This window comes from Micromonas pusilla (genome assembly GCF_000151265.4).
Source record: "Micromonas pusilla CCMP1545 genomic scaffold MICPUCscaffold_2, whole genome shotgun sequence".
Taxonomy (NCBI): domain Eukaryota; kingdom Viridiplantae; phylum Chlorophyta; class Mamiellophyceae; order Mamiellales; family Mamiellaceae; genus Micromonas; species Micromonas pusilla.
The window spans coordinates 920,037-944,207 of NW_003315883.1; the positions used below are offsets into that span (position 1 = coordinate 920,037).

Genomic DNA, 24,171 nt, shown 5'->3' on the forward strand with positions numbered 1-24,171 from the left:
GAGTGAGAGTGGGAGGGCGCAAGGTAGGGGTACTCGTAGAACTACTGTACTCGCGGATTAGAATCCGCACGAGCCCTATTTTTGTAATCTTCACACACACACACACACACACACACACACACACACACACACACACACACAGGCGCGAGGGCGCGAACGTGATAGCCAGGGCACTCCAGCTGGGGGTACACAATACACACACACACACACACACAAACACACGCGCACACACACACACACACGCACACACACACATACTGTTAGTTATATAGTACAAGCACACACCACACGACGCCACTCATACACTTTCACACACACACACCTTTCACACACCTTTCACACAGTGATGTGCTCGACTGCGGTACACACGTGCGCCTGGGCTGTGGCAAGGCGAAGGGCCGTGGCACGGCGGAGGCTCGTAAAATCCAGGTCACTGCGAACCAAGAAGTTATGGGCGCTTTCGCGAATGCGTTGTCGGTGCCCACGAGGAGGAGCTCTCGCGGAAGAACGCGGCAACCCCTCGGGCGAACTTTTTGGGAACGTTTCGCTGGAAGATGCTTCTCGACTCTTCTCGGTACGCTTTCCCCCGACCACTGGGTGCAAGCTTGAACTGCGGGCGACGTCTTGTGGGCGTGGTCTTGTCGCCACTGCGCCTATTGCTCAGGGTGAGACGCTCGTATCCGTGCCTTGGCGGGAGTCCGTTCACGTAATCGAGAACGGGCACGACGACGATCTTAGACTCGCTCTTGCGCTCCTCGATGTCCTGGAAGCCGGAATCAGTGTGAGCAATGACGCACGCGTGAATGCGTGGCGGGAATACCGCGTAATGCTGCCCATATCTACTGGCGCGGCCGCCTTCTGGTCTTCAGAAAACGTTTCCGCGTTGCAGTTGCCAGAGGCAGTAAAGAAGACCTCTGAGTTGCACGAGAAGTTTATGCGATATGTGGACGAAGTTTCGTCTTCCAGTGAAGTTTCTCCAGGCGTTCGTTCGAGGGCGGATGTGATGTGGGCACTCAGCATGGTGCACAGTCGATCATTCTCAGTGCGCACGCCCTTTGGCCACGCACGTGCGCTCGTTCCGTTTGCGGATTTATTCAATCACAAAACTGAGGATCCAACCGCAGCGCGAGAAACGGATGTAACTCTTTCAATGAGCGGTCGCGTGAACGACAATGGAACCAGGGATAACGAACCTTGGATTGTGGACTGGGGTACCAAAGGTGAGATGGATCGTGATGATGTTCGAGACGCTGGCGCTGACTCTGCAATGTTTCACATGCGTTCGATATGGAATTTTGATGTCAACGAAGAGGTGTTCATAACGTATGGGCACGAGACGTCCGCGGAACTGTTGTCTTCCTATGGTTTCTTCCCGTGTCCTAATCACGGTGAATATATCCGCGTGTACGATGACGTCCAAGAGTTGCTAGACGATGATCGTTGGGTAAAAAATAAAACACCAAAAGCGGGAGCGGAGAAGGAGGCGGTGATTTGGTCCGCACTTGCTGTCGAGGCACCGCTGGCGATTCGCCCTGGCGGCTTACACGCCAGCGCACATTTGCTCGGGTGTCTACGCGTTATGCACGCCAGTGGCGGGAGTGCAGAAGATGACGGGAGTGGATTACATATGATAAGAGACGAAGATGTCCCGGACGTTGGGCACAGTGTATTTGTTTGGACGGAAGGGGGGCTCACGTGTGGGGCTTGGGCAAGGGAGACCGTTGTTATGGTGAATTCCGATGACGTAGCAGTGTCGAGGGCGAGAGCGAGAGCAGTGGTCGATGCGGCAGCTTTAGGCCAGGCGGCAGCGCGGTGCACTGAGATGCTTGAGGACCTGCCTACGACGCTTGAAGAAGATGAGGTGCTGCTTCGAGAGCTAGAGTCTTCTGGAGGGGTTGAGGCGACATCCGAACGTATGTATGTTTGTGATGCCGAGTCAACGGCATCGTCGAATTCTGCCAGGCAGACTAGGGTTGACTTCGCGCAGTTCATGACTGCGTTGAAGTACCGGATATCCGCGAAGAAGGTGCTCGTTAATTTCATCAACTTGTGTCGAGCACATGGAGTAGAGCCAAGTCCTCTGTTATAAAACCTCCGCTTCATTCCTGCATGTAAAATTCACATCGTCGATGATGTTTGTTCGTTGAGCGCTCGCCAAGCAGGCGTTGATTCTGCGCGGCGGCGGCGGCGGCAACCGCGGAGGGGGCAGGTGGTACCCGTAGTCAGCGTATCATGTTCGGAGCGCGTAGGGTTCGCGCTGTAAAAGTGATACACAAAAATACTAGGAGTTCCTTCGAAGATACCAAGGTATAGAATAGCTATGTTAATATGTACTTTCGTACCTTCGTAATATGTACCGAGAAGGTACATACATTTGTACTCTCGAAAGTACTTTGTACTTTGTAGTACGGTACTAAACGTACAGCGTTAGTTGTATCAGCGCCTCCGGCGCTTCGGCCGTCGGTCAGTTGCGGGAAGTGCGGTCAGGTTGATCGGCGGTCTCGATCGGGACAGCGGTTTGAAACTCATACTCCAAGTCACGACGTTGCCTCCGCGTCGTCGCAAGTGGCGCGTCGCGCGCGCGCGCCGCGCGCGCAAGTGGCGCGTTGCCCTAGCGTGAAGAGCCAGGACGCGTTGAGTTACGAACCCGCTCGAAACTACGACTCCAGTGAAACACGCGAGATCTGAAAGCGCGAGCCCGACCAAAACTAGGGCGCACTTTCGGTGGTTCGAAATTTCACCCCCGGAGGCCGGAAGCAGCCCAGATGGGAGAAAGTGCTTCACATTTCCAGGCGTACTTCCCCCAAACGGAAGCAGTAGTGTAGCTAGCCTGTAGCTAGCTCTAACCATACATAATAAACGTTTTATGTACATTGTAGCTATCTACCTTCGAAGGTAGCTAGCATATCTAGCTAGAGCTACCTTCCTAAGTACGAAAGTACTTTCGTACGAAAGTAATCTATTTATTAAACCTTCGAAGGTACTTTCGTACTTTCGTAGCTAGCTATCTACCTTCGTACGAAGGTAGTAGCTACTACGAAGGTACAACATTGTAGCTAGCTGGCTAGCTACCCTGTAGCTACCTTCGAAGGTACCTTCGAAGGTAGATATTAGATATGATATGATACGAAGGTGAAGATAAATAGCTAGAATGGATACGTTGTAGGGGTTGTACGTGTACACGTAGTTGTACTGTAGCCCTCCGTCCTCCTCCAAATAAATACGGTTGTACAAAGTACTTTCGTACTTCCGTACTTCCGTGCGTGTGTAAGTTGTCTACGAAGGTACTTCCGTGCCTTGCTTTATGGAAGTAGGGCTACGTGTACGGAAATAGATACTTTCGTACGAAAGTACGAAAGTACTTTCGTACTTTCGAAAGTACTACTTCCGTACTTCGTTTGTACTTTCGAAAGTACTTTCGTACAAGGTACGTACGTGTACAAACTGTACGTGTACATGTACCTTCATACCCCACGAAGGAAAAATATTGATATTATGTGTATCCCTGTGGACAGCTGGACTAAAGTTTATCCGCGCTCGCCGAACAATTCGCCACGCAGAACCGCTTCACAGCCCTCGGTATCCGGTATTCGTCTCACTCACACAAGATGTTAGCTTCTCTTCCGATGACTTCAGCTGCGTTGACTGTCGCGCGCACTGCTGTCGGCCGCACAACTCGGGTTCCCACGGTTTTCCGCGCCAACCAGCGTGAGTAGTTTTGCAGTACGCAAAAGACATTTGAGCACACTCTGACTTTACACTTAAATCTGTCACAAAGCCGTCTGTTCAACATAATCTTCGCATGTCATTGTTATTTCCCTTCTACAGGTTCGGCTCTCGGGAAAAACTCGTCTTACTTTGGATTTGGAACTGGAAACAAAAATACTAAGAACACTCCCAACTCAGACGGTCAACTCGCTGCTGCGACTTCAGTTGATGGTTCGTTCTCCTTTATACATTTCGCAATTGTCTTCAGAGGGCGTATTCTAATTTTCTCTCACAACTTGATTTTGCTCCTCGATTATCTTTTCAGCTCCTGTTTGCATTGTGACTGGTGCTTCCCGAGGAATCGGAGCTGCTATTGCGCGTGCTCTCGGTGGTGCTGGAGCTCGAGTTGTAGTGAACTACTCTGCGTCTGCTGGACCAGCAGAGGAAGTTGCAGCTGCGATCAAGGCAGCCGGCGGTGATGCAATCTGCGTGCAAGCTAATGTTGGTGTTGAAGAGGATGTGGATAAACTATTCGCTGAAACTGTAAAAGCTTTCGGGGAGGTGAACGTTCTGGTAAATAATGCAGGAATCACACGAGATACGCTGATGATGCGCATGAAGTTACAGCAGTGGCAGGAAGTGATTGATTGCAACCTTACTGGCGTATTTATGTGCTGCCAGGCTGGGACCAAAGCAATGAGTAAGAAAAAGCCTGTGAGAGGGCGCATCATAAACATCACTTCAGTAGTTGGCGTCACAGGCAACGCTGGGCAGGCTAATTATGCAGCATCGAAGGCCGGTGTCATAGGTTTAACTAAAACTATTGCACGCGAGTATGCTGGACGCAATATTAACTGCAATGCTGTTGCTCCCGGCTTCATCGCTTCCGATATGACTGCTGAGCTCGGAAGCGCAGTTGAGGCAAAGATTCTTCAGACTATCCCACTTGGACGTTATGGTCAGCCAGAAGATGTTGCTGGCCTTGTTAAGTTTCTGGCACTGGATCCGGCCGCTGCATACATAACTGGTCAGGTTTTCAATATTGACGGTGGAATGGTTATGTAAATTTTTGACCATAGATCCAGGTACAAAACTAAAGTGCACTCTCTCACTTCAAAGTTCGGTGTCAGAAAACCTACATATTTTTTATTGATGTTCGAAGGTATGTATTGCAAGTGAACAGAAGCATGAAGCATTCATATTCTGACGAAAACTCTGAAAAAACTCCTTGATTGAGCAATTATCGTCTGGAGTTCATCCAGCAATAGTGCCGGCGTTGAAGCAATATTTAGTATTCATAGTTTTTTTCTTGAGATCCGGCATGAGAAATAATATCTTCGAAGTACAGTAGTTGTACACGTACACGTACAGTACAACGTTAGTTGTACTACTGTAGCATATTTGTACTATCGTACCTTCGTACTTCCAGAAGTACGAAGGTACACTACACGTACACTACATTTACGTGTACTGTACAACTACAACTACTGTACAACTAATAAGGAACTAAACTATCATAACAACTATCTTCGAAGATAAAATAAAACACGTCCTACTGTAATACTGTACACGTACTCTACGTAATTCGAAAAAACGTACTTTCGTACAACGTTGTACTCGTGACTAAAAACACGTCAAAAAATTGTACGCGCGAGCACGCGCGCGCGAAACCTATCTCCTCCCCGCGCGATGCACGTCTGCGCGCGAAACTTTGCACGATGACAGTTCTAAGGCATGCGCACAGCTCCGAGCCGGGGTTTTTCGACTTTCGCGCGCGTCGCGAAGATATCGTAGATCTTGCCCGAAATCGCGATTCGCGACGTTCGCGTACCCCTCTCGCGGCAGAGAGCATGAACGCGAAATCCCAGGCTCGGCAAGTTCGGCGTTGATGCCTGGAACGCGATGGTGCAAAAAAAAATCCGTCGCGATTCCATTCGAGGAAGGAGATAGGTTTCGCGCGCGGGTGCTCGCGCGTACACTTTTGTACGTATTATCGCATTTTTATGCAAGAGTACGTTTTTTGCTGGTTTTTTTCGAATTACGTAGAGGACTACCTTTTTCCCTACTGTACTCCTTCCTTGATTGGGATCACGACGGATTTTTTTTTGCACCATCGCGTTCCAGGCATCAACGCCGAACATTCTATGCTGGCGTTTTTCGCGCTCATGCTCTCTGCCGCGAGTGGGGTACGCGATCTTCGCGAATCGCGATTTCGAGCAAGATCTGCGCTTTCTTCGCGACGCGCGCGAAATTCAAAAAAAAACGCCAACAGAGGGCTGTGTGCATCTCTTAGAACTGTCATCCTGCAAAGTTTCGCGCGCAGACGTGCATCGCGCGCGGAGGAGTGGTGTTTCGCGCGCGGGTGTTCGCGCGTACACTTTTTTACGTGTTTTTTTCATGAGTACGTTTTATAGGTGGTTTTTTTTTAATTACGTGAGGAGCTGAGGACTGACTACAACGTTGTACACGTACTGTACACGTACACGTGTCAGGGATATATTCTGTGTGCGGAAGTACGGAAGTACTTTCGTACTTCCGTACGAAAATACAATACTTCCGGAATAGATATCTATTTCCGTACGAAAGTAAAAATATCATAGAGTACGTGTAGTAGTGCATAGAATGCATAGAATACCTTCGTACGAAAGTACTTTGAAAGTAATAATAAAGTACGAAAGTACTTTCGTACTAATTAGGGCCTACAGCCCTACACGTGTACAGCTGTACACGCACTGTACACAACTACCTTCGTAAGTTGTATAAACACATACAGTACATACAGAAGCACGGAAATACTTCCGGAAATAATCACTATTTTGTAGAACAATGTGTGTAGCCTGTGTACGTGTACGTGTACAGCTGTACACGTACTTCCGTACGCCATATTCAATCTAAACCGTACGCATCACAAGTTGAGAGACCTACAAGAAGGTTGGCCCCTCCGGGCGCTAACATCTCTCTCTTTTTGCCTTTGGGAATCGCTTGAATTACTTCGATCACCGTGAGAAGGTGGTAATATCTTGAGTATTAGGTACCATGCGCAAGCACGATAGAAAAACAGATTCCAACGGGCAAACAGGGAGCACTCCCCTTGACAAGGACGACATCGCGCTTCTTAAAACATACGGACTCGGCCCTTACTCCGGATCTGTTAGAGCTCTTGAAGCCGACCTCAAAGACATTGCTAAGAGAGTAAATGATTTGTGTGGCATAAAGGAATCAGATACTGGCCTGACGATACCCAGTCAATGGGACTTGACACAGGACAAACAGACAGTCCAAGAAGAGCAGCCTTTACAGGTTGCTAGGTGCACAAAAATAATAAGTGCGAACACCGACGAAGCAAAGTACATGATTAATGTCAAACAGATAGCGAAATTTGTTGTCGGTCTTGGACAACATGTTGCACCGACTGACATCGAAGAAGGAATGCGAGTTGGCGTGGACCGCACGAAGTACTTTATCCACGTGCCCCTCCCTCCAAAAATCGATCCTTCTGTAACTATGATGACAGTTGAGGAGAAGCCCGACGTCACATACAGCGATGTCGGTGGAAGCAAGGATCAGGTCGAAAAGTTACGCGAGGTTGTTGAATTGCCACTTCTACACCCAGAAAAGTTCGTGCAGCTTGGCATTGATCCACCAAAAGGGGTGTTGTGTTATGGGCCGCCAGGAACCGGCAAGACACTGCTTGCTCGTGCAGTAGCAAACCGCACAGATGCATGCTTCATCCGAGTTATAGGATCCGAATTGGTTCAAAAGTATGTAGGAGAGGGAGCTCGACTAGTTCGTGAATTGTTTCAGCTGGCTCGCAGTAAAAAGGCTTGTCTGATTTTCTTTGATGAGGTGGATGCCATCGGAGGGGCTCGATTTGATGATGGACAAGGTGGCGACAACGAGGTGCAGCGTACAATGCTCGAGATAGTTAACCAGCTTGACGGATTTGATGCACGCGGCAACATCAAGGTGCTAATGGCTACAAATCGCCCAGATACTCTAGATCCAGCACTTCTTCGCCCGGGTCGGTTGGATCGTAAGGTTGAATTCGGGTTACCAGATCTCGACTCTCGCACTCAAATATTTCGAATTCACTCTCGTTCAATGGCTGTGGAAAGAGACATCCGCTACGAGCTTCTTTCTCGACTTTGTCCGAATGCCACCGGTGCTGAGATTCACTCTGTATGTACCGAGGCGGGTATGTTTGCTATTCGCCAACGGCGGAAGACTGTAAGCGAAAAAGACTTCATCGACGCTGTTGCTAAGGTGATAAAAGGATACCAGAAGTTCAGTTCAACTGCTAAGTATTTGGCAAGGCAAATTTGTTTTTTATCCCTCTATTTTTTTCTTTTACTATGAAATGAATGCATCCATGAGGCACACGCTGATGTAATGATTTATGCGATGGCCCCATATGAAGCAATACAACTAACAACTTCTCAGCATGAAAATGCTTCAGGCTAGAAAATTTGAAAGAAAATTGAAGGTAAAAAGCTTTTAACATTATTCTATACCTTCTAAAGAAAGTGTAGAAGTAGCAGCTTACAAAGCAAGGTGCAACAGATGACCAGCGGTGGAGCTGCTGTGCCATGCTTACAAATGAACGCACGCCCGCTGCTTTTTAATTACAATTTGCTTTCTTTTTCATTTCGTGCCATCAAGAACCTACAACTCACATGTTCAGTTGCTCGGATGTAGATCTTTCAAGAAAGTAAACAACATACTTGATCAATCAGACCATACTCAGCAGCCTCCCAGGGATTGAAATACTTTGGGCGATTTATATCGTTCTCAAGATCTCTGACAGATTTCCCAGTACTTCTACCAAGTAACTCGAGCTGTGAGGATGGAGCAAGAATAAGTTAAAAAAAACGTGATACAGTTCTGTTGAAACCTAAGATCCACACCGTTTGTTTTTTCGTGTTTCTTATTTCTTTGCGTTGAATCTCCAACTCTGAAGCCTATACGTGCAATACAAGTATAAAAAGAAGGCGCGTCGTATTTACAGAAAATACTGTAGCAGACTTACCTGGCCTCGAAATGCATTAATCGGTTGCTTGATCATGATGCTGGCTGAAGGAAGGGCAGCTCGGTGACCCTAAGGAAATAACAGTCCATTCCATAGATTCACTGTATCAAAGTAATACGAAACACAAGCATCACCTTCTCTCCGGCAGCAAGTAACATCGCTGCTTCGCCCCAAGCAGTCCCAACAGCTACTGTGTGAACAGGAGGAGTGACATATCTGATAGTGTCATATATTGCAAATGCCTCTGTGTCATAACCGTATTTCTGTCCCTCCTGTGTTTATGGTGTAAGAAAACAGGGACTTTAAACAGAAGTTTATAAACAACCTTTGACGTCCCCGTTGAGTTTATGTAGAGGTAGATTGGCTTTAAACTATCTTCGTATTGTAAATAAAGAAGTTCTGCGAGTATGAGCTCTGTGACTGATGGTACGAGCGTCATTCCCTACAGAAAGTTCTGAAGTTGAGCCAGCAGTCTTGGTCATTACAAACGGGAGACGCGTAATTCTCACCAGGTACACGATGCGCTCTTTGAATATATATGACGGGAGATCGGGGGGTGACTGCGTAGATGCATCGCCTTGTAGACTAGGGATCACCTAGAAATTCGCGACGAGCTAAGAAAAAAAAGGGAAACGACAAAAAAAAACAGTACACACAGCGTTTATCTCGATAGGCGAGTTCGCTCGGATGCGAGAACTTGTCCGATCGCGTTTCGACCAGGATCCGAAGCGTGACCGACAAAATCGAGTTGAACAAACGCTAGGGGCTACAGTAGCCTGTGGACAAAAGCACATAAGCGCGGGTCAGATCAGGAACACAAGAAACACACCGACACTTGGGAATACATAATCAATCCGAATGAGCAACAAAAATCTCAACACCGGATAAAAAAGAAGGAATGGGTGAAATTGTTTTCGAGTGACTATGATAGAAGCTGTACGCAGTATTCGATAACGTGGGTATGAAGAGTGTGTGTGACGGTGAGTGTGTGTGTGTGTGTGTGTGTGTGTGTGAGAGTGTGTGGCGGGGAAAACGAAGTCAGAATATCTTTGGGCCAGGTTATGGGTGCACGCACCGAAGGAATATTAACCATTTACCTTCCGGCGTTGAATTTCCTGAGCCGAGGTTTGTTGCCCGTTCTCGATTTTATCCAAAAATGCGCTTTGAAAAGCTTTAGTTGCCCTGCATTCCGGGTCAAAATTGGCATTGACCCACTTGATCGAGTACTAGCTAGCGACCCTAAATTGCGTTGGCCCTAGCTACACGTAGATAGCCCTGCAGAAGTCCGGCTAAGTTGTTATCGTTTTGTATTGACCGCGAGCTACACGTACACACGTGTACACACAAGTACGAAAATAACGTTGTAGGGCTACAGTACAACTGTTCACGAGCACACAGTACGTTGTAGACTACGAAAGTACCTTCAAGGTTGTTTCGAAGGTATCCGATAGTTCTACTGTAGGCCATCTCTATAACTTAGTAGGCCATCTCTATACAACTTACTGTAGAACTGTAATAAAAACAGTACTGCAGGGCCCTAATATTTCGTACGGAAGTTTTTTACGGAAGTACAATGTACGAAAGTACCTTCGAAGGTACTTTCGTACTTTCGTACGAAAGTACTTCCGTACGTGTACTTCCGTACTTCCCGAACTACGAAAGTACGAAGGTATGTACCTTCGAAGGTACTTTCGTACGAAAGTATCTATTTCCGTATACCTTCGTAGTTGCCTTCGTTCATAAATAAAATTAAGTACGGACGGAAGGAACAATGTTTTGTGTACAGCTGTACACGTACACTACACCGTTGTACGAAAGTACAACGTACGTACATAACATTACTTCCGGAAGTATTTCCGGAGGTACACCGTGTACAGTACAATGCGTTTATGTAGCCCCTGGCTATGTGCAGTACGTAATAGTACGAAAGTACGAAAGTATCATATCGTAGCAGTAATGTGCCGAAGGTAGCTATCTACCTTCGTACGTAACGATAGTCTACGTACGTACGGTAGTACGAAAGTACTTTCGTACTTTCGTACGAAAATAGAATACTTCCGGAAATAGCATATTCTAGCTAGAGCTAGCTAAGTACGAAGGTACTTTCGTACTTTCGAGGTACTTTCGTACTTTCGAAAGTACTTAGCTAAACAACTTTATCTTAGCTAAGGTATGATAGCTAGCAAGCTAGCTACGAATGAAGGTACGGTACCTTCGAAGGTAGTATCGATATCACATAATGTACGCATAAGTGTACAGTACGTGTACTGAATAGGTAGCTAGCTGTCTAGCTAGCTAGCTAGCTAGCTAGCTAGCTAGCTAGTGGATAAATATCAGCGAAAGGATACTGTATGAGCTTAGAAAGGATATTAAAAGGATGAGCGTTTGAGCAAATTATCAGAGCGTAGTACGTTTTTAAAAGGATGAACTACTGATCTCATCCTTTTAACTGCCGCGCCGCGCGAGGACAGTCAGAGAGGCGCGCGCCGCGGCTGCGTCCGGAGCGTCAAAGCGAACATCGACTAGACAGCGTGATCGATCATTCCAGCGAGTTTAATACACCTGGGGCGCTGAATCAGGCTGTCACGGCGCACAGATCCGTCGTTTGCAAAACAGACTCGGCGTTGCGAAACATTTGCCGTCTCCTGAGCTCGCGTACGCGACGTCGAAACTTCATGGAAACAGTTCCGAACGTAAAAAAACTTCGGGATTATATCGCGTGAACACATTAGCGCATATATGAAATTCGCGCAGCGCAAAAAAAAACGATCGCTTGCGTCGGCAGTTGAACTCCGCGGGTCGAGGCATTAGCTGCGAAGAAAAATGCTCTTTTACAAATCGACGCGATCGCGCCAGTCTATGCTTTGCTCGTGCGATTCAGACACGAACGCGGTCGACCCGCGCACCTCGAAGGTGATGCCATCTAACATGCCGTGCAGTTACAGAGCCGAAAACGGCTTCTGCGCGATGTTATAGCACACCGCGCGCTAATCCTTTTAATATTCTTTCTAAGCTCATATTCTTTCTAAGCTCATATCCTTTCGCTGATATCCAGTACCTTCGTAGTCATGTACACATACACGTAGTAATGAGATTGCTCGAGAGTGCATATCTATCTAGTTGTACACGTACAGTACATAACTACATAAATCTTCGAAGGTAAAAATTTGATTGTGCAGTACACGTACGTGTACACGTACAGTATGTAGGGCTAGTAGCATGCAACTCTCTAAAACAAGGGGGTAATTCTTTTAGGGCTACAGTTAGAAGCAATGTCTGGAGCATCTAGCCGCTCAGCTACTTCCTCGAACCATGTTGGAACTTCGTCCGTCAGAACTATGCCATCGTCCGGTGGGGCAGTATTTTCTTGACCTATTTTAATGGCTTTCATCTATCTATCTATCTTTGCTATGAAACGTTTTTTTGTAGTCGTTCACTATTACCGCGCTTTGTGCTTTGAGTTTATTCTGAATTCAGCAGTAACTCTAACCCTTTCACCTTTCTGTATCGTCATAGATGCAGTTAGACGCAGAACAAGTGGCGTTAGTGGTCCGTTTCGTTCCGCCAACAATGGAAACGGGATGTCGATGTTGCGGTTCTACACTGAAGAGGCCCAAGGCCTCAAAATAACACCAGTATGTTTTTTTTATCAAGTTTATTTTCATTTCCCCCCCCCCCATGGCATATTTGAATGTGTTCTCTCGTGCGTATTCGCAGGTTCTTGTTCTTGTTATTAGTGTTTGCTTTATTGCATTCGTCACCATGCTTCATGCCATCTCCAAGATATATCAGTACCGCAATTCATAAGAGCTTTTATATACAGGTTTGTTCTTTGGCGCTTTGTCACTCATGCACACAATAATTAGTTTCAACCCACCCATCCTGGTTTGGAATTTGTTTTAGAAAATTGTTTCATGTCAGCATAGAATGGCGGCACCACATTTTTGTGTTCATTGTGCGTATGAAGTTGCTGTCACTGAAGTCTTATATTTTTCTGACGAGGACAGATATTCACTTTGTTTAAGACGCACTCTAAAAGTCTGGAACATTAGAGTTGGAAGCTTAAAGAGATGACGATGATAACTTTCAATAAACCGCTTTGCGTATGTAGCTATCAACTTCCGGAACAGACTCCTTATCCCCTCCCCTACAAAGGCGTTATATCTTGCGAGAAAACTACTTCACTTGTGTATCTCATGCCACACCTCACTACGCGAAACCGAAGGAATCTTGAGTGCTCAGCTCCGATAACATGGTGAATCTCTCCTGGACGTACTTGTCAACGAAAACTCCATGAATCATTGAGAGCATTCCATGTACAAAGCTCAAACTCGTGAGCAATTTTCAGCAAGTCATCTTCCCTGAAAATCGAAAAGTTAGTTAACGCCCAGTTACTCGTTTGCACTTCCTCTCCCACCTGAAGGGGCGACCTATAAACTGCAAGCCAAAAGGTAAACACTCGTTCTCGACTTCCATCAGCCCACTGCGGACAACAATCGCCTGTACATTATTGTGAGACCAGACCACAAAAGCAAGACCACAAGACCACATCAGCGTGTTGATTCTCACCGGAAGACCAGAAAGATTCACATTAACTGTCAGCATGTCACCTGAAAACATGGAAAGTGGATCCTTGACCTGAAAACTTATTTCAGTCAAACCACGGCCGCGATAACTGTGACCTCGAGCTGAAATCTAAATTAAATAACCTTATTCTCCAAGCAGTAGGCAGCTGTTGGTGCTGCAGGAGTCAGAAGCGCGTCGTATGTTTTCAACTTCGAGGCGAGGTCAAATGCCACAACCTGCTGAACCTTTGTAAAGTGGAAGAGAGTAAAATACAGAGGATGTTCGTTTAATGTCAGGATAAAATACACAACAGACCATTTGGGCACGCTTATAATAGGCATCACTATGGCCCGCTGAAAGAGCATATGAACCCTTTTAATATTGCAACTGTCAAATTAAGAAAATATACAGTTCAGATAGCATTACAAATTCACCATGAGTATCCTTCGCTTTACTTCGACGCCAAGACCTGCACTCCGATCCAACTTAAAAGAGAAGTCTTAGATAAAATATCAAATATTGTATCAAAACTCAATGAAAATTAAATACATATAAAATACCTTTTTGCCCACGCGGAGAGTGTCATATCGGGCAAGATTGCTGGCGACGAAGATCAGAAAAAAAAAGATGTCGGTGAAAGCTTTTAGAACAAATTATTAATTACCTGCTTGCCTCAGAAAGTGCAAGGATATAATAAGCAGGTAATCCAAGTAGAAACGTCGGGCAAGAAACGATATCAACAACAGCCTGATAAATAAAATCAAAGTCTTGGTTATGAAACGAAACTGTGCAGACTTACTCCAAGCTGCTCTATTTCTTTACATGCATGAAGAAAGTATTTGCGTATGTGGTCGTCAACACCAGAATCTGAAACAGAAACTTAGGTGTTTTTTCCAGCAACCCCTTCTTACAGCCGGGGAAAATCTGTTTTTATGGAAAGCACATAACATACCCAGGGTTTCCTTCACAATAGCGAATCTTTTGCCAGATAGAGGCCGCGAAGCCATGCAATTAATGTCAAGAAGACCATGCTGATATGGAAAGCTCTCGAGATGTTGCAGAGTTGCATCAGTATCGGGTGCCAGGTAATTTCTCGAGCTACAAAGCGCCGATAGCGCTATCGCTGTATCCTAAAGAAATTTGGTGTTACAAAAAAAACCTGCTGACTCAGAAAAGTGCGGAAACCTCAACGGAAGATGACAGCGGCCCAATGCTGTCGAAAGATGAGGCATATGCAATCAAGCCATGGCGAGACAGCAAACCATATGTGGGTTTCAGCCCGACAACTCCGCAGAAAGAGGCAGGCTGCCTAATGGAACCTGTCGAGGGAACTAAAAAGACGTGAACAGGTATCTAGCTCAAAATATTTCACACCTCCGGTATCACTCCCCAAAGCAAGAGCACATTGTTGCATGACTACTGCAGCAGCGGAACCTCCAGAGGAGCCTCCTGGCACCTTTGTCAGATCCCACGGATTTAATGTCAACTGAAAAGCGGAATTTTCCGTCGTGCTTCCCATTCCAAACTCATCCATATTCGTCTTTCCTATTATCAATGCTCCAGAGGCCTACAGAAAATAAATACTACAGTGCTCAAAGTTTGCAAATTTGCGACGATCGTTCGTATTTACAGACCCTCAATGCGCTCAGCACGTGAGCATCGTAAGCTGGTTGATGTTTCTGGAATTTTCGGAGCAGCAAAAATGCTTCAGTAATGAATGTAGGGCTCACGATAAAACTGGAGATAGAATCTTGCCTCCAGAAGTTTAGAGCCTGGAAGGGAAAAAAATAGTGAGAAAGGAACCTGTGCAAAAGAAGAGTACGCATACCAGCAGTAGTGGCCGACCCCGAATAGCAAATATTATCCTTTAAGAAGTTAGGTTAATGGACAGCAAACCCAGCAAATGCAAAATGTGAAGGTGATAAACCAGTGACTAAGGCAGCACCTTAATTGCAAAGGGAACCCCAGCAAGAGGGCCAGGGTCTAATCCAGAGGCGAAAAGACTATCTAAATATTCCGCCTGAGGCCGAATGGTTGAGAGAAAAAACCTGAACTTATTTAGGGAACATGTAACAACCTGCTGAAGTGCTGAATCCGCCGTTAACGATGTAAAGCTTTGCGTAGTAGTGTCCGTTGCGAGAATCTGTCAATAAGTGTATTTCACAAAAAATGAGTGTGCGGTGATGGCCTTCAGTTTGAAACCTTTTCGACATATGCGTGAACAATTTCTTTCACCGAAACATTTTGCTTGCGAATCATGGTACCCATTCTACGAACCAATGATAGGCTATGTAGGCAGCAAGAGCAAGGATTCTGTTCGTGTACACTGGACTGCAGCGCGTTCAAATTGAGCCAAATCCTTTTAAAATGCAGAGAAAAAAGTGCTCTCACCGTTTTATTCCGGGAAGGTGCCGACGACCTCGCTCGTTGGAGCCCGTGAACACTCGTCGAAAGCCCGGAGGAACTCATCCATGATAAAGAAGACATCGTATGTCTAGCGCGCCAGCAACAAACTTTTCGGAAAGTGTCGAGAACGACGGAATACTTCGGCAAAGTTATTTGTCACGTACTGTACGTGTGTACACGTGTACAGTACGTAGCGTTTTTAGTACATACACCATTTATTACACGTACTGTACTTGCTTATACGAAGGTACACCTTGCGGAAGTATTCCCGGAAGTACGAAAGTACTTCCATACTTCGAAGGTGGCTACGGCTCCTCCACTGACGCAGTGCAGCTCGGCAGTGAGACGAGGTGCAGCGCGTTAGTCTCGTGGCTGGTTTTTCAGCCGAAATATTGTTTGAACCGGAAACACAAAGGCACCGATGTCATGGTTCAATAGCCCGGTCAGTTTATTAGACCTCGGTGAAAATGAAACAACTCACCTGCGTGGTATACATAACAAATTTCGTTCGGTTCTTCAGGTGAGTGGCCTTGATCAAGTCTTAACCGTACAATCCGCTACCTGGCTCGCCACTGGTGGTGGGATGTGCTTTGATTGTGACATCTGTGTTCGTGGACCTACTGGCAGTGGCAAGACGTTGGCATATGCCTTACCGCTTCTGCAAGCACTAGCCAGCCGTCCAGGTTTACGTGAGCAGCGTGCACTTATTGTCATACCCACCTTAGATCTTGCAACACAAGTGTCACAGTTACTATCTCCACTTTGCGACGCCACTGGACTAACGGTTGGAGTACCATTACGCACACATCAAGATAAGTGCCTCGTTGATCGACTTACACTTGAGAACCTTGCAACCCTGAATCGTCCAAGCCATGCAGCTCTTATATTACAGCCAGTGGACCACAAAATTGTACGGGCACGCATTAGGCAAGCCACAGATTTTTCGAATGCTATACCATTAGATAGTGCTTCTGAAGAACGTTTTGATGTTATGGTAGCGACACCAGGTCGACTTGTCGCGCATGTCAAGGAAGTGTACTATCAATTACTTTCAGGTCTTGAGTTTCTTGTAATAGATGAAGCAGACCGTGTTTTACGGCAGTCCTATCAGGGTTGCATATCTTTAATCGATTCTGGTGTGGGGGCAAGGTCACCTCATACAGGAAACGGCGATCGCAGTGTGTCGTCAAGACGGCTTCGAAAACTTCTCATTTCGGCGACACTAACCCACGACTCAGTACGCTTCGCCCACCTACATTTAAATTCACCAAGAGTAATCCAGTCGTCTGCCTATGAATCAGATTCACTCTGTGATTCTCAATATGTTATCCCAAGCGATCTTGACGAGAATTTTATTGTCACAGAAGCTATTAAGAAACCGTTGGCTTTGTGCGCATTGCTCAAAAGGATTGGCAGAGTACCTGTCATTGTTTTCACTTCTTCTGTAGCCATCACACACCGTCTTTTCCTCCTGCTTGACTCAATCAAAGGTCTTCCGTCGAGCGCCGTGGAGTACAGTTCTTCTTTTTCTCAAGGTGTGCGATCTGCAGCTCTCGATTCCTTTCGTTCTGGATCTAAGCAGCTTCTAGTCGCTTCTGATGCCGCAACCCGTGGACTGGATATCAAACACGTTGCTGCAGTGATATCGTATGATGTCCCTCTGCATCAGAACACATACATTCACCGCGTTGGGCGAACTGCAAGAGCTGGTCAAAAAGGGACAGCGTACACGATTTGCCGTTCTTCTGAAACTCAACGCTTCAGAAATATTCTGACAAAGGTAGATGGGCAACGTAAAGGACGAGCATACACACAGATCGTACTTTCAGAAGAGGAAACTCAGGAGTTCGCGGGAAAGCTGAGATCAGCCATCGTTGCTGCAAAACTTACTCTAGAGGCCGAAGGGATACAGAGAGTGGTGAATATTGAGACACCTACGACGCACGCAGTGCGAGTTGCAACTGCCCAAGCTTGTCACAATCTCTGCAAAGTAGAGCTCTAGGAAGGTACACGAGGCACTACAACGTACATATGAAGGTAAGTTGTCTAGCTAGCTACGTACTACAACTAACCTAATATGATATGAAAGTAAATATGCAGGTACCTCATCAGGACGGAAGTACCTTCGAAGGTACCTTCGTACTAATTATACGTGTACACGTACGTCATGTACATGTAGGGTTTATACAAAATAAAGTAGGCCTGCTGTATAGTTATCCCCCCCCCAAAAGCAGTACTGTACATACATGTTCGAGTCATGTACGTGTATGTTGTAGTCGTGTACCGTACACGTACCCTCGAATGTGGACTTTTTTTTGTAAAAATAAAGTATTTCGTACCTTCGTAAAAGTAACTTACTGTAGAGGCATACATAAATATGATACGAAGGTATATATATATATATATATATATATATATTATCGTATATATTATACCGTATTAAACTGCATGTAGCTCTACAATGTAGAAAATACCTTTCTTTATTTATTTGAAGGTGAGTTGCAACTTACGTGTACAAATAAATTAATATCTTAATAATAAATAATGAACTAATAATACGCATACGTATGTACATATGTCTGTAGGGCTATCTAGTAAAAATAAACATACATGTAGCTAGCTAGCATGTACATACATATTTTCGTACGAAAGTACTTTCGTACTATATAATAATACGAAAGTACACGTATATATGTTGTACGGGTACCTTCGAAGATATGAAGTTATCTTTGCATTAAAATAAAGATATCATATGGAAGTACACGTACACGTACACGTACTGTACTGTATCTTTTATGGAAATAATGCATGCTACTGTGCATACAATATCTACACACTTGTACAAATAGTTACGAAAGTACAAAGTACTGTACGTGTACAACATTTATGTTGTTTTATTATCATTAATAATAATATTATTATTATTATTGTACGTGTACATGCATGTACAAGTAGCTAATAGTGTACGTGCGTGTATGTAAAATCTAGAATTTAATATGTACGAAAGTACGAAAGTACATATGTAGCTACGTACGTACGTAGCTACGTACCTTCGTAGTTACGTACTGTACCGGAAGCGAGCCCAGATGGGAGAAAGTGCCTCGCACTTCCCCCAAACCGTAAACTTGCTCGAACATTCTGACACTTTTCTGACTATTATATCTTTGTACCTTCGATGTCCGTGTAGTTGTACAGTACGCGAGATGTGCTGGATAGATTGAAAAGAATAGCCACATAATTTTTTTTTGCTGAACTCGTACACGTACACGTGTACACATAGTGTAGTGTACTCGTGTACGAAGGTAGAAGGTACTTTCGTACGTACGTAGCTACTACGTACGTATGTACCTTCGTTGTTGATTATGATTTTGTACGTAGATAGTGTGCCAATTTTTTTGTACGGGCCTACGTGTACGAAAGTACGGAAGTGCTTGCGGAAGTATTTGCTGCGGCGCTCCAGGAGAAGGACAGACGCATCTTCTTCACGCTTACCAGGTGTAACGCGTGGCATCCCTTGGAGTCCTTCGACGTCTAAATCAGAAAACGCGCAGTGAGGCTCCATACTACATCACTACCTGAAAATGTCGTATGCGTAATTCGTCTTCAAAATTTGACATTTTTTGGGGTAGGGATAGAATACCAATCCCCCTATGGTGCTATATCTACCTTCGAAGGTACCTTCGTAGCTACTTTCGAAAGTACTAGCTAGCTAGCTAGCTAGCTACGAGTACCTTCGTAAGGCTACATACAGTATGTTCCGGAAGTACTTCCGTAGCATGGTGCTAACACTAGACTAGGTACGAAGGTACGGTACTGTACTTCCGTACTTCCGTGAAGTACGAAAGTATTTCCGTAGCTAAGTGCTATTAAAACATGATACTAGTTGTACACGTGTAGACTAGATAGGGCTACGAACGGAGGTACGGAAGTACTGTACGGAAATACGGTAGTACTTCCGTATTTCCGTACGTACATCGCTGGCGTGCCCATCTCGTACGCGCTCAGAGCCGCACGTGACTCTGAAAACTTCCACTCGGGCGCGGCAGCGCAAATCCTATTCATGGAGCCCGACACAGCTTGCGATTTCCACGTCGCCCCGGCTTCGTGTGCTCGTGAGGCTCACACGGGTTTCAGGAATCCCATCGTGGGGTTTCTTACTGCGTGAGAGGATTGCCCGTAGTGTAGTCTGCTCGCACTAGGTCACATGTTTTGCCCGGATGGGTTAGAGCTCAGTCTTTTTGTAATCTGATCTACACACAGGTGCGTACTTCGTACGGAAGTACTTCCGGGAGTATTTATTGTTATGCTTCCGTACGTATCTATCTCCGTACTTTCGCTTCCGTACAACAGAGCGAGACTACAACGCGTAGCAATCATGCATGGCTTGTACAGTACCTTCGTAGAACTCGTAGCACTCTCGTAGCCATATCCTAGTAGGGACACTGTACACGTACACGTACACGTACTATAGATATAAAGCCTTTAACAGTACACGTAGTGTACGTGTAGCCCTACTACTGCCCTACTCCCGTACCTTCTTTGTATTGTCTGTCTCTATGAGAGTTTTTATATGAGTAACAACTTATCTATTTATGTGTACATTAGTACGAAGGTACTTTCGTACGAAAGTACACGTGCGTGTACCTTGCTTGATTATTATTATTGGTTCAGTAAATCGATAAGTTGTTTATGATAGTATCATAGTGTGTAGCTGTGTACCTTCAACGTACGAAAGTACTTTACTTCCGGAAATACAATCTGTACTGTACGTGTACGTGTACAGCTGTACACATAAAAAATACGAAGGTATCTTCATACATACAGCAACTCATCATTATTAGTGTAGATTGTCTACACGTACTGTATTCTACATACACGTATGTAACCCTACGCTGCCGCACGGTACACATAGATACTTCCGGAAGTACTTTCGAGAGTACCTTCGAAGGTACTTTCGTACTTTCGTACGAAGGTACTTGCTTGGTTGGACCTTCTACCGGTAAACAGAAGAAACTAAACTTAGTTTCCTGTGTGAAATGACCTCGTTTACAACCGCCAAATGTCTGAGGAACATGTCTTGATATTGATAAGGAAGTGTTGCAGAGGACAACTCGTCGAAGGTTTAATCACCGGTCAACTTTGCGTCGAAGACAATTTTGAAGATCAGGATAAAGGTCTGCTGAACTCTCAAACATTGCCACCGCTCAGATCCTTTCACCTCACTCAAATATTTACCGTGCCAGGTCTAGTTATAAGTGCAATAAACTGCAGAAATGCCGTTATTTTCCAGCTTGATAAACTGGTAGAGACATGGAAATCACACGATTCCGTAAACTTTGTCAAGAGCGCTGCCGTAACGCATATTCTAGATTTCAACGCTGCTGACGCATCGTCGACAGAGCTATCCGGCCAATTTGCAAGGTTCATTCACCCTTTGATCAAATACGCATGTACGTAGATGATGTTTTCTTTGAAGCATAGGTTTGAGACAGGGTCTGAAGACGTGGAATGTGTGAGCAAGCTCTCAGACTATTCGAGGGATTCAGGCGCTGAGGTATATTCTGTACTTTCTAGGTGTCATTATATTTACAGAAGTTTGTAGGGTACCGTTGTGCACACACTCGTGCACGGTATATCAAAAATTGATGCTGTCGTGTCTTTCTCTGAGGCATTTGTAGAAGATTCTTCCCCGGAACGATGATAGTTGTATCACCTTGGGGCTTATAGATGTTTGAATGACTATAGTACAATACTTTACCGGGACTGCATAAGGTTTCAAGACTTTTTCGAACTTGTCATCGTATGTGCACGCCTACAAACAGTGGTCAAAGTTTATCTCGCTGTCTTTAATAAAGAAACTAACAATAAGATTCGCAGCAAAAATGAGGTGAATTTAACTTACTAACGTAATGCGGTCAATATTGAGGTAGGCACGGCCAAAAATAGTAAGAGCAGACATAATGTGAACACAACCTCAGGAGATGAAAAAATCCTCTCGCAAATGCCCTTTCATCTTTCACAAAATCTCGTCTACTCGATGTCATCTGCGCGAGAATCACACAAACATTATGTTATTCTCTCCCTCCGTCGCGCAAAGAAGGTGAACGAACGAACACCCACATCCTTGACTGCATATCACGGTCTACCTTGAAGTGCGTGTGAAACAGATCTGCTTCGTGGCGATATCCCCAGTCTTTAAGCCAGGCTTTGACTCCGAGCTGAGCATAGGTATCGTTGAACATGACCACGTGACTTGGCACAAGCGTACCATCACAAAACGGCACCACGTGACCGTCTCGTTCAACGAAAACACCAACACTATGGTCATTTCTGGAGTAAACACAGTCTTGTGCTCCGTACGCTGTCGCCAGCCACGCTCCAGGATTATGAAAAAAACGTTCAGACTCATCAACATGATCAAAATTGCTGACATTTTCGTCATCGCACCAAAAACACTTCGGGGGACACTCTAAGAATCTCATAGAAACATGTGAATTGTGCATGTGCGTCGTATATGGTGTCTGGTGACAAGGTGTGAGGAATAGAATGCCTCCTGAGTGTGTTGAGTTCGCAGAAACTGCGTTTGATAGAAAGGGCATGACTGCAATGCTTCCAATTTGATGCCACATTGAAAAGTACAGTGCAGGTGGGATTTGTGTGAACAGAATGTAAGCAACGAAAATCCAACGGACGCGTTCGGACTTCCAAACGCCTGTCATGCCTCCCTCTCTTTTTCCGAATTTTGACGTCACATGCATTTCACTCACGAGGCAGGCTAACCCGATACCAGACAGTGCGAGAATAAATGGCAGAGTCGGCATCATAAAACGAAGTTCTTTATGTTCAACAATGCTGTGACCGATGACGATACAACAGAGAGCGATGAACGAAGTAAAGGTATTATTATTGCTTCTCACAAATAACGCCAACGCCGCTAACGGCAAATACACCGACGCGACCGTGGGTAAACCTTGTGTTAAGTACCAGTGCCACGGGTGAACACCATAGCGAACACTGCCTCCGTTCAGAAAATTGAACTTGAAAAAATTTATAGTTGTGAACGCCCACCACCCGTAGAATAATCGATCTGTGACAAATGAGAAGACAAGTGCGCTCAATACATTCGGAAGTGCCTCATAGAGGAGGAGAAAGATGCCGCGTGTGCGATCACCCAGGGAGCTTCGGCATGTGTAAAATGCTTCGAGGATAATCAAGGGAAACCAATATCCTGCCGCAGTAGGTCTGATAACACAGGATGTCGCAGCAAGCGAAAGTGCAACCATACGATTTGCACCACCATTCTGCGTTAGCTTTGATTTCGTATTGGCGCTTCGTCGCTGGGGCGTAGCCGCCTTTTTTGCTGCCCAAACTTCCCCATCCTTAGCCTCCCGGTCCTTAATGCACTGCCATGGCCACAGCGCCGCCGCCGCCGCACTAAGAGCAGTCTCCATGCAGTTCGAAAACGTCCGCACAGAGCAAAAAAAATGAAACCAACACGACATCGTACAAAAAAGAGCCCAACCTCTTGCGCGATCTCCGTCTAGACGCCGTGCAAGTCGAGCGATGGATACGTCCGCGAGAGCGGCAAACGCGGCCTGGACGAACCTCGGCGCCCATACGAGGAACGGAACGGTGTCAACGCGCATCCAACGTGCGGCTTCGTAGATGGCCGCGAATATCGCGGGGTGGGCGAACCCACGCACCGCGGCGTCCCACTCCCAAGTCAGGTGGCCGTATCCAAAGACGGCAACGTGAGCGACTTCAAGAGACTGCCAATACTCATCCGCGTTAAAATAAGTGCGCACAGTGAGTGCATTAACGCTTCGGAAAACGAAGCAGCAGAGGTAAAGGCGCATGGGCGCCCCAACCGCCACGCGGTTGGGGCGGACCTTCTTCTGCTTCATTCTGAAGCCAGGACTCGCTCCTAGATCCCGAATTCACTTTCATTTCATCACTTAAAATCGCGTTGCCAACTAAACTGACCACCTACCTTCGGAGGTACTTTCGTACTTTCGTACTTCCGGAAGTACAAAATGACTACAGTACATATTTACTTCTGTACACGTACTGTACATGTACAACGTTGTACACGTGACGAGTTGTGCGAGTCGATGAGCAAAATTTTTGCCGTAGTACATTTTGTATGAGCAATTAGTCTAATTTTCGCCAAATCTGCCAATTTCAGACTGTTTGCCTGTGAATATCTGTAAACGCTCGTGCGCGCGCGTACATGCTGCGGAAAACCATGGCGAACGTATTTTTAACATACGTAACTGTTACGTTCTTCGTCGGCGCGGCGCGTGTACTTTTCCGCAGAGGCGGCGACGGCGCAAACATCGAAGGTCGTTTTGTATGAGCAAACAGTGAGAAGTTATGGACGACACCGCTTTCGTCGCCCAGGAGGCCGCACAAGCCGCCGCGACTTCCCTCTTAGGTGTTCCTCGCCCTGGGGGAAGGCCGAAGAA

General features: G+C 45.8%; 9 protein-coding genes across 9 annotated transcripts; 6 read left to right on the forward strand and 3 right to left on the reverse strand.

The window, feature by feature from the left end:
* Positions 1-165: 165 nt before the first annotated feature.
* On the forward strand, positions 166-2,123 carry MICPUCDRAFT_55322 (uncharacterized protein). The gene has a single exon (XM_003055944.1). The coding sequence runs from the start codon at positions 347-349 to the stop codon at positions 2,087-2,089; it is 1,743 nt and encodes a 580-aa protein (XP_003055990.1). The 5' UTR covers positions 166-346; the 3' UTR covers positions 2,090-2,123.
* Positions 2,124-3,539: 1,416 nt separating this feature from the next.
* Positions 3,540-5,057, forward strand: MICPUCDRAFT_55323 (3-oxoacyl-reductase). Its single transcript, XM_003055945.1, has 3 exons — positions 3,540-3,708; positions 3,829-3,939; positions 4,034-5,057. The coding sequence occupies exons 1-3, from the start codon at positions 3,627-3,629 to the stop codon at positions 4,771-4,773; spliced, it is 933 nt and encodes a 310-aa protein (XP_003055991.1). The 5' UTR covers positions 3,540-3,626; the 3' UTR covers positions 4,774-5,057.
* Positions 5,058-6,744: 1,687 nt separating this feature from the next.
* Positions 6,745-9,316, forward strand: MICPUCDRAFT_55324 (uncharacterized protein; the record flags this gene model as incomplete). The annotated part of the gene is made up of 8 exons (XM_003055946.1): positions 6,745-8,165; positions 8,252-8,370; positions 8,430-8,543; positions 8,613-8,666; positions 8,735-8,803; positions 8,869-9,006; positions 9,060-9,176; positions 9,244-9,316. One exon carries the CDS (start codon positions 6,745-6,747, stop codon positions 8,062-8,064), a length of 1,320 nt encoding a protein of 439 aa, XP_003055992.1. The 3' UTR covers positions 8,065-8,165; positions 8,252-8,370; positions 8,430-8,543; positions 8,613-8,666; positions 8,735-8,803; positions 8,869-9,006; positions 9,060-9,176; positions 9,244-9,316.
* Positions 9,317-12,004: 2,688 nt separating this feature from the next.
* Positions 12,005-12,858, forward strand: MICPUCDRAFT_55326 (type II secretory pathway family protein). The gene is made up of 2 exons (XM_003055947.1): positions 12,005-12,369; positions 12,452-12,858. The coding sequence occupies exons 1-2, from the start codon at positions 12,115-12,117 to the stop codon at positions 12,539-12,541; spliced, it is 345 nt and encodes a 114-aa protein (XP_003055993.1). The 5' UTR covers positions 12,005-12,114; the 3' UTR covers positions 12,542-12,858.
* On the reverse strand, positions 12,005-13,983 carry MICPUCDRAFT_64389 (uncharacterized protein). The gene is made up of 6 exons (XM_003056331.1): positions 13,735-13,983; positions 13,616-13,672; positions 13,444-13,545; positions 13,304-13,372; positions 13,152-13,234; positions 12,005-13,095 (listed from the first exon to the last, which is right to left on the reverse strand). The coding sequence occupies exons 1-6, from the start codon at positions 13,735-13,737 to the stop codon at positions 13,014-13,016; spliced, it is 396 nt and encodes a 131-aa protein (XP_003056377.1). The 5' UTR covers positions 13,738-13,983; the 3' UTR covers positions 12,005-13,013.
* Positions 13,984-14,467: 484 nt separating this feature from the next.
* Positions 14,468-15,798, reverse strand: MICPUCDRAFT_64393 (uncharacterized protein; the record flags this gene model as incomplete). Its single annotated transcript, XM_003056332.1, has 9 exons — positions 15,692-15,798; positions 15,503-15,631; positions 15,378-15,443; positions 15,246-15,320; positions 15,129-15,165; positions 15,056-15,072; positions 14,935-14,979; positions 14,675-14,867; positions 14,468-14,619 (listed from the first exon to the last, which is right to left on the reverse strand). Exons 1-9 carry the CDS (start codon positions 15,785-15,787, stop codon positions 14,468-14,470), a joined length of 810 nt encoding a protein of 269 aa, XP_003056378.1. The 5' UTR covers positions 15,788-15,798.
* A 213-nt stretch (positions 15,799-16,011) lies between these two features.
* On the forward strand, positions 16,012-17,804 carry MICPUCDRAFT_55329 (uncharacterized protein). Its single transcript, XM_003055948.1, has one exon. It carries the CDS (start codon positions 16,128-16,130, stop codon positions 17,706-17,708), a length of 1,581 nt encoding a protein of 526 aa, XP_003055994.1. The 5' UTR covers positions 16,012-16,127; the 3' UTR covers positions 17,709-17,804.
* A 2,961-nt stretch (positions 17,805-20,765) lies between these two features.
* On the forward strand, positions 20,766-21,407 carry HYP12 (uncharacterized protein; the record flags this gene model as incomplete). The annotated part of the gene is made up of 4 exons (XM_003055949.1): positions 20,766-20,880; positions 20,950-21,127; positions 21,188-21,260; positions 21,309-21,407. The coding sequence occupies 4 exons, from the start codon at positions 20,766-20,768 to the stop codon at positions 21,405-21,407; spliced, it is 465 nt and encodes a 154-aa protein (XP_003055995.1).
* A 194-nt stretch (positions 21,408-21,601) lies between these two features.
* On the reverse strand, positions 21,602-23,672 carry MICPUCDRAFT_55331 (glycosyltransferase family 22 protein). The gene has a single exon (XM_003056333.1). It carries the CDS (start codon positions 23,608-23,610, stop codon positions 21,778-21,780), a length of 1,833 nt encoding a protein of 610 aa, XP_003056379.1. The 5' UTR covers positions 23,611-23,672; the 3' UTR covers positions 21,602-21,777.
* Positions 23,673-24,171: the final 499 nt, after the last annotated feature.